The following is a 16,630-nucleotide window of genomic DNA, read 5'->3' as shown; positions in this document are numbered from 1 at the left end:
GTCCAGCAGCAGCTCAACTACTGCAGGTCACTTTTACAGTTTCAGAAAGAAAGCTGCAGCCAGCATCACCACAGGCCAATCAAACAGCCCAGTCCATACAGGAAGGGTTAGAATGGGCACTGCACTGATTTTGCAAAATCAAAAATACGAAATCTGCTCCAAAATTGAATGGGTTCCTCCTTTGTTCAGACCCCATCCTTTTACCAAGATTCCAAAAAATTGGTTCAGTAGTTTTTGCTTATTCCTGCTAACAGTTAGACAAACAGAAATGTAAACATAACCTCCATGGTAAACATGGTTACTCCTGATGTCCACCAACACTCAAACAAGTCCTTACGGGTATAGTGAAACAATTCAACACACACACATGCACCAGTGAAGCACCAGCATGTCTGGCCTGGGCTGGCCACACCCTTTTTTTTTTTCCCCCACTGTCCCGTTGGGTGGTGTCAAGTTTCCTCCTGCTCTGAGAAACCTGCCCGGTGCCAAAGATGTCATTGGCTATCTCAGCAAGTTACTGCAACTCCAGCGCCACCTCATTGGTCACTGGGGACGCTCGGGACATCCATGTTACGGAGATGCTCCCCACTCGTCTCGGAGTATTGATGAGTGGCAGAGTGCTTGGCATGGTGCATGCTGGTGCTCCACAGGGCAGATATTGATCAGAAAAGGCTGAATCATGAAAGATATCAGGCACAAATCAACAAATCCTTCTGCTGCATGAGAACTTTCACATGTCGTCATATCTGTAGCCAATGCTGCATACTGGCTTTAACTAAAAATAGCATCGCCTGCTTTAGATAGAAAAATTAATCCTGCAAGTGCTTTTAATACATAAAGTAGCGTGTTGACCGTGTTTGAGCACATCACGCCATATTCCAGTTACATGTCCAGGGCTTTAAAGTTGGCAAACATTTATTAGAATTAGAATATGTGTTGTGTTGTAGGATTGTAAAAAAAACGATTTGTGTGTAAGCTGCCGTGTTGTTTGCTTGTTTGGGAGGAATAATCTTATTGCACTAATACTCGCTTTTGCATGTCAACCATTTGGATGCAGGGATATTGTGTGTGTGCGTGCGTGCATGCTTGCGTGCATTTCAGCAGCACTACAAGCCTCTGCTATTCACTAGATACCAACACGCTTTATTAAGGTAACTTTCCGCTAAACGCTGAATGATCTGAATGTAGCTGACCAGTTGTGGTATACAAATCCATGGTAACAGCAGGCTCCACCAATCAGAGACGTTGCAATTACACCTGAGGATGTGGGTAGTGAAGTACTTCTCCTTGACATAGCAAATAACAAATTTTTTTAAAAACACATTTCATCATAAAGACCGGTTACTTCTACAGAATCACAACATCGTTTCACAATCTCTTAGCCCAGGGGTTTTCAACTGGTTTTTTCCCAGGGACCACCATTCGGACTAGAAAGTAATCCGCGGCCCCCTGATGTGCCTACACGCGCACGTGCCTGTGTGCGTGTGTAAGTGTGTGCGTGCGTGCGTGCGTGCGTGTGTGCGTGCGTGTGTGCATGTCCATAGAAGGAAGTTTTAACATTTGGTTTTGCATGTTGGTTTTATTTAAAAACCTCAAACAAATCTAGGAAAATCTGTGTAAAAAACAACAAAACGGTTGATTTTCAGTGCTTAAGAATTGAAAAAAAAATTAAAATGCAGTTTGTAGTTGTACTGCATCTCTGTGTCTATTCATTCTGTCGGGAGAACTGCTACTGGATAGACGAAAGTCTTAGAGCTCTCCTAAGAAATTGTTTCTCAACCAGCTAACGTGGTAAAGTTGACTGTTATTGCAATCAATTGTTTTGGCTATTATGCCAATTTATTGGACCAAATAGAAGAGCACTTGGCAGAAGAGATCCGAAACTATGACCACTAGTATAACCCGTCACTAACCAGCGGATTTTTCCGCCAGAAAAAGGCTCTGAGGAGCCGCTGTGGCGATGTAAATAAATCGCTCTTCTTCGTGCAACACAGGAAGAAGGGCCGACTTCGACAAAAAACATTGCATGGCAACACGCGCAACGGTTTGAAAACCATGAATGAGAACGAGTCCTGCGTTACAGCTGCGTGCCTGCGGGCCCCTGACAACGCAGAAGCATGCTCCGGCCTTTAGCCTGTGGGAAGTCTGTCAGATAATCAAAAACTATATTCAGTGAATCGATGGGATTTTTGCTTCTGGAACCAAGCTGTTAAAGGTCCAGCGTGGAAGATTTAGGTGAAAGGGATCTATCTGCAGAAATTGAATATTAAATAATCCTAGGGACATTTCCAGTGGTGTGAAATCAACTAAATTGTATGAATTGTTGTTGTCTTTACCCTAGAATGAGACCTTTCTATTTAGATACTTTATATTTATGTTTGTATGACTTCCGAAGGCTACCATAAGGTTTTCCTTCATGCACGGTAGGGGAGGGCTGAGGGGGATTCAGCTGCAATATGCAACTTCACCACTAGATGTCACAAAATCCTTCACACTGAACCTTTAAGCCCTATATCAGGCACCACTTTGCATTCTTTTTAGAAAAGACTCATACACTGTCTGCAATGCAGTTAGAGTAAGCCACATGTAGAGTTACTGCTCACAGACACACAGTGGAAGTGGAAACACACAACCAGGCACAGTGAGTCTGAATGCGTGTCAGCAAATCCCTGCTGCAAAACCCATCTTACATGAGGATTGTTTATGACCTCTGCTGCCATGTTTCATCATGCCACCTGTGTGTGTGCGTCAGTCAGTTTTTTGTCTGTGTACAGAAAGTCTGTGTGAAAGTGTGTGCACTGGGGTTTCCTGAGAATCATGTTTGTACAGATGTTTGTAAACACCATGGAAGCGAAGCTGCATCCTAGACACTCTGCTCTCAGCACAGCAGCAGACTGTTGCCTCTTTAAATCCCAGACACGTTATCTGTTTTTGGTGTTCAGCTAATCCTCTTATCCAATGTATACAACTATAAAACAGACTTATGTGCTCATTACAAGCAACCGCAACCACTGTGAAGTGTAATGTCAGTGCACATGCTCCACATATTGGAGCTAAGATGGTTATTTCTACAGATCAAATCCTAAAGGGAAAAGGAGGCACACTACATTTCTTGATGGGAGTCTTTATTTTTATCTGTTTTCAGTTTTCAAATGGGCGTATGAAGAGTGTGATTGAATCTGTCTTCTGGTAAAAGTCATTGTTGATGGAATATGTTTGTATTTCTGGAATAAACCTTAAATTTCTAGCTGACGTCAACTTCTTTGCACTGAAAGTTTCTTGTCCTTTTCCCTTTGTGGCCCTCTCCTCTTTCAGTGGATGTGAGCACTGCAGCGCTGCCCACGCAGGTGCCCCCTGCCACCACAGCTCTCCTTCCCATGGACCTGCGCGTAGTGGACCACCATCACCACCACCACCAGCAGCCTCCCTTCGGCCTGGTTCCCCAAACACACCCCCTACCACCTGTCTCCACAGCCTGTCCCTTATCAGCCGAGCCAGGCCGTGGGCAAGTCGTCAGTGAGTCAGGATGAGCTGTTTCTTGATAGTGTCGTGAGACTGAAAGTTGTTTACCCTGAAGTTTTACTACAAACGCATCCCTTGCCTCATCTGCTTATAATGACAGACTCTTTCCAATCTCACATAGGCCACCCGGAGCAGCAGCTGCAACAGGAGCTCGTGGTGCTCAAACACAAGCAGCAACTGCAGAGACAGCTTCTGATCGCCGAGTTCCAGAGGCAGCATGAACAGCTGTCACGACAACATGAAGTCCAGCTGCAGGACCACATCAAGGTGAGGTGGTGGGAGATCTAGCTCCTCTCCTCTGCTCTCCTCTACTCTGCAGAAATGCACCCTTCTCAAGGACAGCAGAAAGCATGTGTATTTGTACACTTAGTGAGTGTTATGTTGTAATTTGATCTGGTGGCAGCATTTAGCACTGCTGCTTAGTCATCTCCAGGACAAGACCACTGGTCCCAGTAAACCTTGTGTGTGTGAATCATGTAGGCGACTCACTCTGCTAAAAAGCCTCCCTGGTGTTGCTGTGACCACAAAGTCAACCAATCAGTCTTGGCTGAAAATAACTCAGATGTGTGTCTTCCAATCAGCTCAGAGCACAGGTCGACATGGCTCTCATTATGGACTCCAGGCTGGTGATGTCATGTGCTTTCAAAAGGCTCTAATTATTGGTTCCAATAAGCCATGGACTGCACCTTGTCAAAACAACGTCTCTTAACCCTTTGATACACAACATGGGTCAAAAGGGATCGGACTTTTATATTTATATATCTTTGCAGTAAACTAATTAATAATTTTTTTTACTAAACTTTTGAATTAAAAATCATTTTTGTATCACTACCCTTCTAATGCACAGCAATGTTAAAAAATTAGCCGTATTCATTTCCTATGTTATTTCATACATGGCTGAGTGATTCATCCATATATCTTTGAATTAAATGTATTTCGACATGTAATATTCCAGGTATACATTAAATATCTTATTTTGGATTACCACAAATCATTATTATTATTTTACTTTATGAACGGACATAAATATATTTTACACACATGGGTCAAACAGTATGTATTCACTATGGAGCACCTGGCATACATTTCACACAGCTGCTTTTATACAGTCCTATTTTACAATCCATTACCCTCAATATCCTCGTCTTGTCTCCACCAGCACCAACAGGATCTACTGGCCCTCAAACACCAGCAGGAGCTGCTGGAGCATCAGAGGAAGATGGAGGAGCAACGTCACAAGCAGCAAATGGAGAAGCAGCAGCGTGAACACAAACTCCAACAGCTCAAAAACAAGGATCGGGGGCAAGAGAGTGAGTAGCAACGTATAATGATGAGTGGGCAAAAGAGCATCAGTCCAGTGCACCCAGAGGAAATTATATGAGATTGAAAAAATCTATTATGTGTGTTGGTGAGTTTGCATTCCCATGGTTCAGTGAGTAGTTATGACTAAGCTCTTAACACGGCTGTCATGATCCAGCAAACATATATTCACTCTCTGCCCCCTGAACACGCCAACATCTGCTGTAACTGTGCCGAAGCACTGAGCCATTTTGCCTCAGCAGGGGCCGGAGACGCTTGACCCTTCGAGTCCCTCTGTCACAGCACCTGGCCTCACATCACCAGTCCCAACAGCCTGACCTTGCACGTTTAGCAAAGAGAAGATCAGAACGAGATGGCCAAGACATTCAAGACGCCTTTGTTTGACGCAATTAGATTTTGTTTACAGCAATACAATGAAAGACAATTCCCTGACTTGACCTTTAAAGAATCAATTATTAAATTGTTTTTGCTTTTGCCATCGTATTACAATATTCTCACTAAAGTAAGTGCTGACAAACCAAGTTGTCAGCAATTCACTTAGTATGTAAATATTATAATAGCTGAATAGCTGATGGCAAAAACCTAGAAACTAAAGTTGATTTAACATTTATCCTTATGATTTGAAAAAGCTGATATTATCTATCCTGTCTAGAGTCACTCTCACCCAGCTGCAGAGTGCTTTTACTTTGTTATGGCAAATAAAACTCCAGATTTTAAACTTATGAAGGCATATTTCTTAGGTAGGAGGACAGCTTTTTTCAATTTTAGCTGTGCTAAGCCAATAGTTGCTCTTGTTCCTGTAATTGTTTTACACAACATAAATAGAAGGTGACAAGAAAGACTCGCCTCGCTTTGAATTGCCTGGTCGTTGAAAGGCTCCACACGAGTGAACCTGCCATGACTTACTGAATACTGCATGTTAGCACAATATCTGCATCCACTTCATGCAGCACTTGAATGGCTCCTGTAATGTAGGAAAGTGTGTGTTTTTGCACATTTGCATGAAATAGCCAAATTTTATTTTGGTTATTGCTGCAAACACCTGCGTGCTCATTATTCATACTCATAACTTGTTAAATAAGCTCATCAAAACACAGATGCTGTTTTATTCAGAGTATTGGTTGTGTGGCTGTTAAATGCTCTCATGTGGGCGTTCCCTGGGCAGCCTACGATGTGGATTTTGCAAAACGATTCAATATGAATCCCTCTGATTTTATACTTAGTGATGGACCCACATTTGGAGCCACTATTTTCTCCTTGACCTTTTTTCTCAGCCAATCCTCCGCCGGGCCCATTGAGCCTACAGTTTGACGTCTATGGAAGGAGAGCATCGGGTTGTAAACAGAGGAGGCTTTGTTAAGTGCTGCTGTAAATTACATGGAAGGCAGTCTCATAAAAGCCAATTTGCTTCAGTGGCAAAGCAGACATATTGGGATGTCAGCACTTCCAGCTGCACCATGATTTAGAGATCACATATTAGTCGTTGTCATTTTCACATACTCGTCTTTTTTACCGCTTTCTCCCTCAAGCTAGCCACATCACCTGATATCACTCCCTCTGTCACATTCAGAGAGAGATACCTCCCTCCCTTTTTATCGCCCGCCTCACTCTGTTTGTGATATATTTTTTTAATGGCCTCTCTCTTTCCCTCTCACTCATCTGCCTCCCCAGACAATTTGTTTGTAGCTGTGAAATGAGGGTGGTAATTGAGGAGAGACCGGGAGCGGAGTGAAACTCATGATGTGTGTCTTCCAGGCGCTTTACACAGCACCGTGCTGTCGTCTTTTTGGAATCTCAGCGAATCTCTGAGCAGGATTATACAACTGTGCATGCAGTTCCAAACACATTATGTGTCATAGCAGGGAGCGATGTTGTCATAATCTCCACATTAGTGTCACTGATTGAACAGAGGTAGTACAGCGCTGACTTTTACAGCGATGCAATACAGAAATTGTTGCAATTTTGTGAAGGGCAACAGGGCTGTGTGTGTGTGTCTGTCTGTGTGTGTTTGTGTGTGTGTCAGTGCATAGTTTATATTTGTGCTTAGTTTACATTCCTTTCTTCCTGTATCTCTGTGTCTGTTTAGGTGCCATCGCCAGTACAGAGGTAAAGATGCGACTTCAGGAGTTTGTCCTGAACAAGAAGAAAGCCCTTGCTCAGCGAAATCTAAACCACTGTCTGCCCAGTGACCCACGCTACTGGTATGGGTGAGTGTCACAGCAGGCCGCGACAGACCCGCTCAGGATCTCACTTGTTTAACTCATTGAACGCCGGTTAAAATCATGTTTAAAATCAAGTGTGAGTTGCATTTTCTTGGTTTCTTGAGTGTTTCTCATCATGTTGCTGCCTGAAGTTTTAAATGTGCATCCTTTTAGGGAAAGAGTCATCGTCGCATTCTCAAAATTCCCTTTTTTCTATTTCTTTGTGACCCCGGTGTTATAAAGTTACTGTTAACTCTTAAAGAACTGAAGTGGCTCTCAGTTGAGCGCGTACCTCCACCAGGGCAGTCCCCTTAAATCCATCCAAGCTTCACCAAATGTTACACACTCATGGATATAAGTCACCAAATATGCAGTTTTTTTTAATGTTTAGAGAATATTCCCTGGGAAATGGGTTCTTTCTTGGCTCATGTCCTATCCTTCCACCAAGTTCCACCAAGTCTGCTCTATATTTATTGCCTAATCCCCGGCGGTGAAAACAAACCTCTGCAGCGGAAATGAACAACTGCTAATGCTCTTACTCTTTGATCTTAAATGTTAACTGTTCACTGTTAGCATTTTTTTGGGGGGGGGGTATAAAAGAAGAACGGTAAAAAAAAAAGCATTCCACACTAATGAAGCCCCCATTTTTATGAACTTATATTGTTTTCTGTGGTTTCATGAGTCTGTTACTTGTTGTCTTTTCATATCGGAGCTCAGAAATCCTACCGCTGGAAAAAACACCAAACATAAAAGTCACAATGATGAGTGACCTTAAAAAAAAGTCCCTCACGGCGTGCGGCAAACCCGGTGGCGGCGTGCACCCCCCTGGTGTGGATGTCTGTCCTTGATAGGTTTTCGTGCGTGCGGTGTAAGAAGTTCCCAATATCAACATTTGCCTCTCGTGGCGTCCTCCTCCTTAGACCTACACTACAGAGAACATGTTGAAGGAACGAGCCTTTCTTCCTCTCAGCGTGTTTGTTGTCTGTGATTGACAGCTGGCTCTCTTTGAGGTGCGTTTGAGTGTGCGTCTGTTTGAAGTGGGCACAGAGAGAAGACAATGGCACCGCTTTAAATATTTGAAGAGGCTTTATGCCAAGGCGGGAGCTGGTGGAATCCGAAGTGTGTGCGCCATCAGCAGGGAAAATGGTTATCGCTGTCATCACCATTTACCCTTTTCTTTGGTCTCTTACCTGTTTGTGTTCTCCTCTGTTCTTCCATACGTTTATCGACTCTTTTAGCCTCGTCTCTTCTCTCATCTCTCACCTTCTCCATCCTTGTCTCTCTGCGTTTCTCACTCACCTTCAGACAGAAACTGAAACCTTAGTCTCTTTGCTGCCGTTTGGTTATAAAAACAAGGCGAGGATGCGCTCAGCTCTCAGAATCTTTTCCCTTCTCTCTATTTCTTGTCCCTTTTTCTAATCAACTCAAATTGTTGTCAACACTCTGCGCTGTCTTTTTAAGTGTCGAATAAAATAAATATATGTGTTTGTGTGTATGGAAAGTCAGGTGACCTGCACTAGAGGCATGGTTGTCGCCTGGCTTGGGCATCCAGGGCTGTAGCCCCCAACGTTTTTCTTTAGCCCCGAATATTTTCAGTCACAAACTTAACCCGTGCATCACAGCAACTGAACATCAAGCAGAGGTGAACGTTCCTGGTCACACTGAACCGGCGCATGTGGGACATGGAACATTTAGCTTTTCATTTCAGCACCCATGTAATCAGATTACAGCGTCCACACTGGCTGCGTGAGCAGCACGATTATGTCGCGACTGTGTTGTCGTCTCCTGCTGCGTTGTTTAAATGTGAAAGACAAACTAGGGGCAAAATATTTGAATCTACATTAGATAAACTCTGTGCCCCCGGGCTCTGGGCTCAGCCCTGGATGTTTTTACTGTGCAGCTGACGCCCCTGCAAAGAGCCAAGATTCTCTCTGTAAAGACTTCTTAACATCACATTGCAAATTCACGCTCATAATGTTTGATGTCTTCTTTGTTATCTTTTTTGTAGAAAAACCCAGCACAGCTCTTTGGACCAGAGCTCTCCGCCCCAAACAGCATTGTCAGCGTACAACCACCCATTGCTGGGCACATATGACTCAAAAGATGACTTCCCTCTTCGTAAAACAGGTACAGACTGGGGCCATGCTTTGGTTGTGAGATTTTGTGACTTTCTGTCATCCATATTCCTCCACCTCTTGCAGCCACCCACCCATTGTCAGTCTGGAGGGGCAACCTAATCTTCCTTTTCCCTGCATAAGCAATTGAAATGGCTTATTAGGTTTCAAAGTCAGGCCCACAAACCTGGAGTCAGCTGCTGGAGGATTAAAAGGATCCTCTAAAATACTATATTTAAAACGATGTAAAAGGTTACTGTTGGGGGGTCTTTTGAATCTCTCTTATGTCAATGAAGATGGACTGAAAGAGAGTGGAAAAATTTGTAAGCAGAACAATTGAAACCCTAAAGTCAATAAAAGCAGAATAACAACATTTCCATAGTTACTGAGGGGCTTTTACACAAACCCTGTTTGGCCTGGACTCTCTGACTTTTCAGTTTATTCCCAAGTGTGTGTGAAAACATTTATTTGGCGTAGTTCAGACTTTTGGGCCAAATGAAGGAAGTTGAGACGACATTAAACAATAGAAGCAGAAAAAAATGCAGAAGCTGCTCACAGGATTTATTGTACTCTTTGTCTCTGATGATATGTATGAATGATTATGATGTAGATATTTCTAAAAGCTAGATTATTCATTTTCTCAATTAAAACTTAAAAACTACTATATTTATTCAAAAATGTTGTGAATACAATAACCAAATTGACCACACGCGATTGTCAGATGCACGCACGTCTACAAACCAATTAATGTCAAGTATAGGTAGACACAGCCCATGTTTGATTGACAACAGGAAGTACATATGTCATAGAATAGTTATTATTGAGATAAATGTAAACAAAGACATAAACCCTGGTTTAGACCATGGTCTGACATTTTCTGTGTGAAAATGACAGAGACATCTCACACATACATATACAGGTGTCGGATCTTTAAAGAAAGAAATGTGTGATTTTTAACTATTCTCCTGTTGTAGACTGATTCAACACTGATATTGACAAACACATACAAGTCACACTCCCTCAGAGAGGTTATAAATCCCACTGTTCAACAAAACAGAATGTAACTCCTCCGAGAAGTGTCCCTGAAGCAAACCACTGTTCCTGCCTCCTGCTATCACACTGTAGATTCTCCGGCCGCCTGTCTGTGTTACACACGGCCAAGCTGTGATCATTCACTTTGCGTCAGCAGCTGTCTTGGCAGTATCACTGGCTGCTTTCACAGCTGGAGGCCAAACTCTGTGTACTCTGCAGCCCCGGCCACCTGCCGTGAGCTGGAGTCAGAGCTGGCACACATCCACAGAGCCCAAGTTTCAACTTTAAGGAGCACTGTCCCCAGTGCTGCAAAGAAATATGCATAGCTCCCAGTTCACACTGACACAAGGCAAAACAAACTGTTTACTTCATACACGTGAACGTGCATATGTAGAGAAATATCATATTTTAGGAAAAGTGGAGTTTGAGATTTGGAGGCATTGGTCTTTGTGTCAGTTGTGAGGCGATGCATATTGGGAATGCTGACTACACATGTGCACACTAATGGTGCGGCTGTGGAGGAACTGTTGTGTCACTAGTGAGAAGACGAGATTAGACGGGCAGACACAAAGATGAACTGTCTTCAAGAGGAAGTGACTGACAGTGGTCGCCACAGTTGTGTGCCGCTCTGACGCCTGGAACTGTCACGCATGACGTTTTCGCCTCTGGTGACCCATGTGGGAAATGTATGCGTGTAAATTATAAATGTACGTAAAGAATTCCTTTTCTCTCTTGCAAGTCCAGGCGTACAGTTTATTACAACAGGGGTCGTTGTCCAAGACTTGGAGGCTTTGTGATAATGGAACACAGAGGGCCACTCTGAATGCTGCGGCAGGAAGTCTGTCGGGCCTTCATGACAGACGCAGACTTGTCACGATGACCCCTTCTCTTCTCCCTCACTCTGTCAGACAGTCCCAGTCCCATACCACACTGTGCGCTGAATATTTAAACCATGCAGCATCTCAACAGCCAACATTTTTATTTTCTTTGTTTCAATTTCTACCCTTCAATGCTCATATTCAGCACAGAGAGCAGTGAGTGAGGTTGTGCTGCAGAACAATTTAAAGTGGTTATTACCAGAGCTGTCTCTCTTCCATTATACTTTTTAAACTACCGGCTCATCTCCTCTGACTTTAATGGAGATAACTTGTCATTCTAACACTCAATCCTTGCTTTTCCATTTGTCTTCACTTATTATCAGACTTCTTGGTGTTCTGATACGAGCATCGAAAATGCTTCAGATACTGTTCTCCTTCTTTACACAGAGGAGATGTTCAAATATATTGATGTTACATTTAAGGACATGTGTAGCTACAAATATAATGTTTATACAATACCTGAGCTGTATATAGATTTTCAATCGATTCAATCTGGTTGATTTGCCTTTCTCGTACTAGAAAATATGTAAAATAAGACAAATCTTTGTCTCCAAATGTCTGCTTGTCTATTTGTGTCCATCCAACCTATCTGTCTAATGCATCAACCACATATATGTTGTTTCTGGGAAGCACCAGTGATGAGTTTCAGAAAACTGCTTCATCGATCCCTTTCTGTAGAGGAGCAGTACGGCTTCCCCCAGCATGACTCTAGCAGCTCGGGACTCCAATCTGTCAAAACAGACGAGCAACCGATCAATATGTTATGTATCAGAAAAGCAATCCTCCTCCAGTCCCTGTTGAAATCCTAAGCACCCTGTTTAATCTGCTATTGATGTGCCATCGCATGGGAAGGTTTAGGATTTTTGTACAGTTGTCTTGAACAATTGTGTTTGAGAGACAATTAGGAGACATGTCATTTGAGGCCACATATCAACAGTACATGACATTGAGGATGTGACGCATATAAAGTAAATATACAGCGCGACCGGGACTATTGTGCGATATCCTTCCTCCTCTCAAAAGCCACTTTGGCCTCTCATGGCTTGTGTGGAATTTTTTGTAGTGTCAGGAGGACTGTGGCTAGACCTCAGCAGGAACACAGAAGAAGACATACTGTTACCTGACGAGACCCGAGCAACAATAATCAGAATGTGCAAGGATGTCTGATGAGAAAATGCTGTTTATTGTCCTCGCCATCATCAAGTAGAACGAGGTGGCAAATCCACCTTTGCTAAAGGGCACAAAGAAGAGGGGAGAGAGAAGTGGGGGAATTAGAGGGAAAGAGAGATGGCAGGGGATGGATGGATGGAGGGAGGGAGGGATGGATGGATGGAGAGATAGAGAGAGAGAGGGGGGGCTACAGTAAAATGCCAGAGTCAGCAGTTAAACCAGTCTGGGCCCTCTGCAGCGGGTGTGTTCGCACGTGTGCACACTGGAGCGCTTTTGCCCAGTCGGCATTAACACCCTTCAAAGTCACAGTGTCCTGAGGTGAACACCCCCATTGCGACTAAAGCCCCACTTCACCTTCCTCCTCTTCCTCCTCTGCTGTCGTCCAAACCTCCTTCTAACCTTCCGTTTCACCTTCTACACAGCTTATCTCTTGCTCCGTCCACTCCTTTTTTTTTATTTATCCATTTCTTAATTACTCGAGAAATACCCCCACCCCCCCCGTCTCTGGTTAATTTGTTCCATGGCTCCCACCAGATAGTCCTACAGTCTCGATCACCTTTGCAGCCGCTGTCAATAAATCCTACGAGTGGGGGATGGTTAACGTACGTTCGGTAGCAACATGGCTCACAGACAACTATAGTGTGTTCATCCTACCTGGTTTATCTGAAATAAGCTCTGGGCGTCCATGATTAACCAGATTCTGTTGTTTTGCATTGATTTTATTGCTGATTTTTTCCATAAAATTTAACTGCATTTGCTTCATTACTGTTCACGTGATGTGTGGCTTGTATATAAGTTGGAATGATGAACTGAACTGCTGTCATTTTTCATGCATTACATGTCTGTTATGCAGAGGTCTGTAAGGCAATGGACACAACCTTCAGACCCAAGTTCAAATCGTTTTGAAATTAACGCTCTTATTCAACTCGATTTAAAGCATTACAGGTATACAACAGACAGGCGTGCTTTTATTTTGTGATTCTATAAAAGTTACTGCCATGACGGAGATCAGCATCCCGTAAAATCCATAATTGGCTGTATCAGTCTGATATGGTGAATAGAAATATCAAGTCATTTTCTATAATTGTTTTACATTAAATTTCAATAATTATCGTAAGAATAGCCGATATAAAAATAGATGTTAAAAAGCTTCAACTACTTCGGTTCCTTTTGCAATAGAGCTCTCAGCAAAGCATTACATCCCGACCCGCCCGTTCCCTCTTAATGAAGAGAATGAAAGAGTGCTCTCCACTCTGGAGAAGCACTTTTTTAAATAATTGAGTTTCATAACTTGGAGCATAGTTTCCCTTACAAGTGAAAGTCCATTTGAAAAGGTACTTAGACGTTATAGATCCACCATAGGTCATCTCAACCTGACTGACCGGGAGGTGTAGTGCTTGCACCTCTGTGGAGTACATTAAAACTTAGTGAAGCTTCATCCTCTCTCGATTAGCATTCAAAGCTGCTGGAGGCAAGCGCCCGAGGGTTGATAATGACCCTGAATAAAACCTCTATCAAGGTATATAGTACACTTGACCAAAGCAGAAAGTCCCGGCTCCTTCTCTTAGGCTAATGAACGTCTTTGACACTAGGTCGTTGGCGGAGTGCAGGGTCAGCCGTTGGTCAACTGTCCAGCTTCAGCTAATAGAGGGAAGCCAGTGGAGCAGGAAGTGGAATCAAACTGCCTGTGTGTTTGGTGTAATCTGGCAGGAAGCGAGTGACATTGAACCAAGCCTGGCCAGAAACTAACAAGCCACTCACCAATACAGCTCGGGAGCATCTGTGTGCAAGCAGAGCCCCAAGAGATGTAGAGTGTGCGACACACACAGACACACATACCCACACACCAAGACGCACGCAAATTAAAAGTGTCTGGAAACAAGCAGTGTTCATTAGCAAAAGCACAGAGGCAGCATCATTAAGCGTGGGGTCAAGAAAGCTGCCAGTTGGCCGTCTCCCTTCTTGTTGCAGCGCTTCCCCGCTGTCACCTGATGATTGCTAACCTCAGCTCCGGAATCTGTCAGCCAACACATACAGTGTGGCCTATAGGGACGAGCTCATTAGCCCGACGACACGCCTGCGAACAAGCTCCCACTCGTGTGGCCCAGCGATCTATCACAGAGCTGAGTGCCAGAGCGGCTGTTTCTAAAAAACCTGTCATTTTCAACACATTTATGAGGCTAAGTTCAGCATCCAGTTTGATATCAACTACTTGACTTCGTTCACCTAGTGGTCTCCTGTTGCTGCAGGTGGGATGGGAGAAAAATATATTCTGGACAACCTTCTTTTTTTCAAGTTATTGGTCGTGTCTCATCAAATAAGACAACAATCTCTAGTAACCGAACCGTTTTATTTTTTTCTACCTTTTGAGTAAATCCTCCGTGTTCCTCTCTGTATCTCACCAGCTTCTGAGCCCAACCTGAAGCTTCGTTCCAGGCTAAAGCAGAAGGTGACCGAGCGCCGCAGCAGCCCTCTCCTCCGCAGGAAAGATGGACTCATCACTACTGCCAAGAAGCGTTCCCTCGATGTGGCCGGTGCGTGGTTTTGTTGCTCCATTATATCTTGTTTCAATTATTCTACCAGAACAAAAACATTTTTAATGTTATTTCTGTATTGTGTGTATTTTAGAGTCTGCATGCAACAGTGCACCAGGTTCTGGTCCCAGTTCCCCCAACAACAGCTCCAGTAACATCCCCAGTGAGAATGGGGTCATCATCTCCAGCTGCCCAGGAGAGGTAACACACATCAGTTTGCGTGTGTGCCTGTGTATGACGTATGACGGCAGATTCAAATACTTGAGTGTGTCACCAGATGATTCGTGGAGGATATTAGCAGTGTTTATGTTTAATGGAAGCGTGTGTGTGTGTGTGCGTGTGTGTGTGTGTGTGTGTGTGTGTGTGTGTGTGTGTGTGTGTGTGTGTGTGTGTGTGTGTGTGTGTTTCAGTTACAGACTTTACAACGTGAAGACATTTTTCTTCTTTATCTTATTCTGTTTGAGGGTTAAGACTTGGGTTTAGCATTTCACTTGTAATTAGGATGAGGCATTCAACTTCTGTTTATTTGTGTTTATTGAAGTTAGTTTGTGTGTGTGTGTGTGTGTGTGTGTGTGTGTGTGTGTGTGTGTGTGTGTGTGTGTGTGTGTGTGTGTGTACGTGTGTACTTGTGTACTTGGTTAATTTTGAGTCACAGACTTTACAACATGAAGACATTTTTCTTCTTTATCTTATTCTGTTTGAGGGTTAAGACTTGGGTTTAGAGTTTTACTTATAATTAGGATGAAGCTCAACTTTTGTTTATTTGTGTTTATTGAAGTTAGTTTGTGTGTGTGTAAAATAGGATTTACTGCAATGTTCTGTGGTTGTGTGTGTCCAGGCCTCCCTGCTTCAGAGATTGGTGGCGAGGGAAGGCTCTCTCAGAAGACTGTCTTTATACACGTCTCCGTCTCTGCCCAACATCACCCTGGGACTGCCAGCCACAGGCCTCACTAACAATGTGAGTTCATTGATACATTATTATACAATTTTACGATGTAGCACTGGGTAGAAACAACAAAACATGCACAGGAAATTAGGTTTTGACACTTGGAAATGCATTGACAACATTCACTGACAGGTGACTTTACGATAAAGAATAATGGTAATCCAACCAGCACAGAGCGTTTGTCGTTCTCAATCTGTACATGAAGGTTGCAGATTCTGAGCTGTCATTTTCCGATCCCAGAATTTTGGCATCTTTCGAGTCCCTCTGTCTCTCGCTCTGATTCTCTTTGTCCATCTCACTCCTTCTCTGTCTCATTTGACCCTTCTGTCTCCGTCCATCTGCGTCTGCCTGTGTCATCCTCTTCTCACTCCTCGTGTCTCTCTCTCTCCTCTCTCTCTCTCTCTGTAGGTGGTATCAGGACACCAAGATGGTGAGAGTCATCTCTCTGCGTTACAGCAGGGCATTCCTCTGACCCCTCCTTTCCTGGCCAATGCCCACCTACCCCCCTACTTGGCATCTTCAGCGCTGGACAGGGAGGGGGTCGGAGGGGGCACAGCTGGTCACAACCCCCTCCTCCAACACATGGTGCTGCTGGAGCAGAGCCATAATTCAGTGGGTCAGTGTTCATTACAACATCCATTTTCCTTACTGATCAACATTGAGTAGCTGGTTTCTCAATTAATGATTGTGAAACATATGTTATACAGAACTGTTTATTCTTGCTGTTAGCTTGGCTACATATCTGTAATTTGACAGTTGTAATACATGCAGAAAACTCTTGATAGGATGACGGGACATACAGTAAGTTTAATTGTAAAGTGTAATTCTGTTTGATTAGCTTTCTCTTTTATTTTACCATAACTCTCACACTATAGACTCTTGTTCTGCAAGTTTTTAAGTGAATAAGTACTTA

The 16,630-nt window shown here is 43.5% G+C and overlaps 1 protein-coding gene across 4 annotated transcripts in view; it reads left to right on the top strand.

The window, feature by feature from the left end:
* hdac4 (histone deacetylase 4) overlaps window positions 1-16,630 on the top strand; it is a 111,778-nt gene that overhangs the window by 59,002 nt on the left and 36,146 nt on the right. For all 4 annotated transcript variants that reach the window (XM_061088173.1, XM_061088172.1, XM_061088175.1 and 1 more), the window contains 9 exons: window positions 3,316-3,516; window positions 3,644-3,789; window positions 4,682-4,832; window positions 6,929-7,049; window positions 9,052-9,170; window positions 14,643-14,771; window positions 14,866-14,972; window positions 15,610-15,729; window positions 16,126-16,333. In XM_061088173.1, the coding sequence (XP_060944156.1) occupies window positions 3,316-3,516; window positions 3,644-3,789; window positions 4,682-4,832; window positions 6,929-7,049; window positions 9,052-9,170; window positions 14,643-14,771; window positions 14,866-14,972; window positions 15,610-15,729; window positions 16,126-16,333 (1,302 nt within the window). The remainder of the gene's footprint in view (window positions 1-3,315; window positions 3,517-3,643; window positions 3,790-4,681; window positions 4,833-6,928; window positions 7,050-9,051; window positions 9,171-14,642; window positions 14,772-14,865; window positions 14,973-15,609; window positions 15,730-16,125; window positions 16,334-16,630) is intronic.

The sequence above is a fragment of the Limanda limanda genome, chromosome 16 (assembly GCF_963576545.1).
Source record: "Limanda limanda chromosome 16, fLimLim1.1, whole genome shotgun sequence".
Lineage (NCBI taxonomy): Eukaryota > Metazoa > Chordata > Actinopteri > Pleuronectiformes > Pleuronectidae > Limanda > Limanda limanda.
The sequence above is the reverse complement of the archived record's forward strand: the minus strand, read 5'-3'. Positions and strand labels throughout refer to the sequence as shown.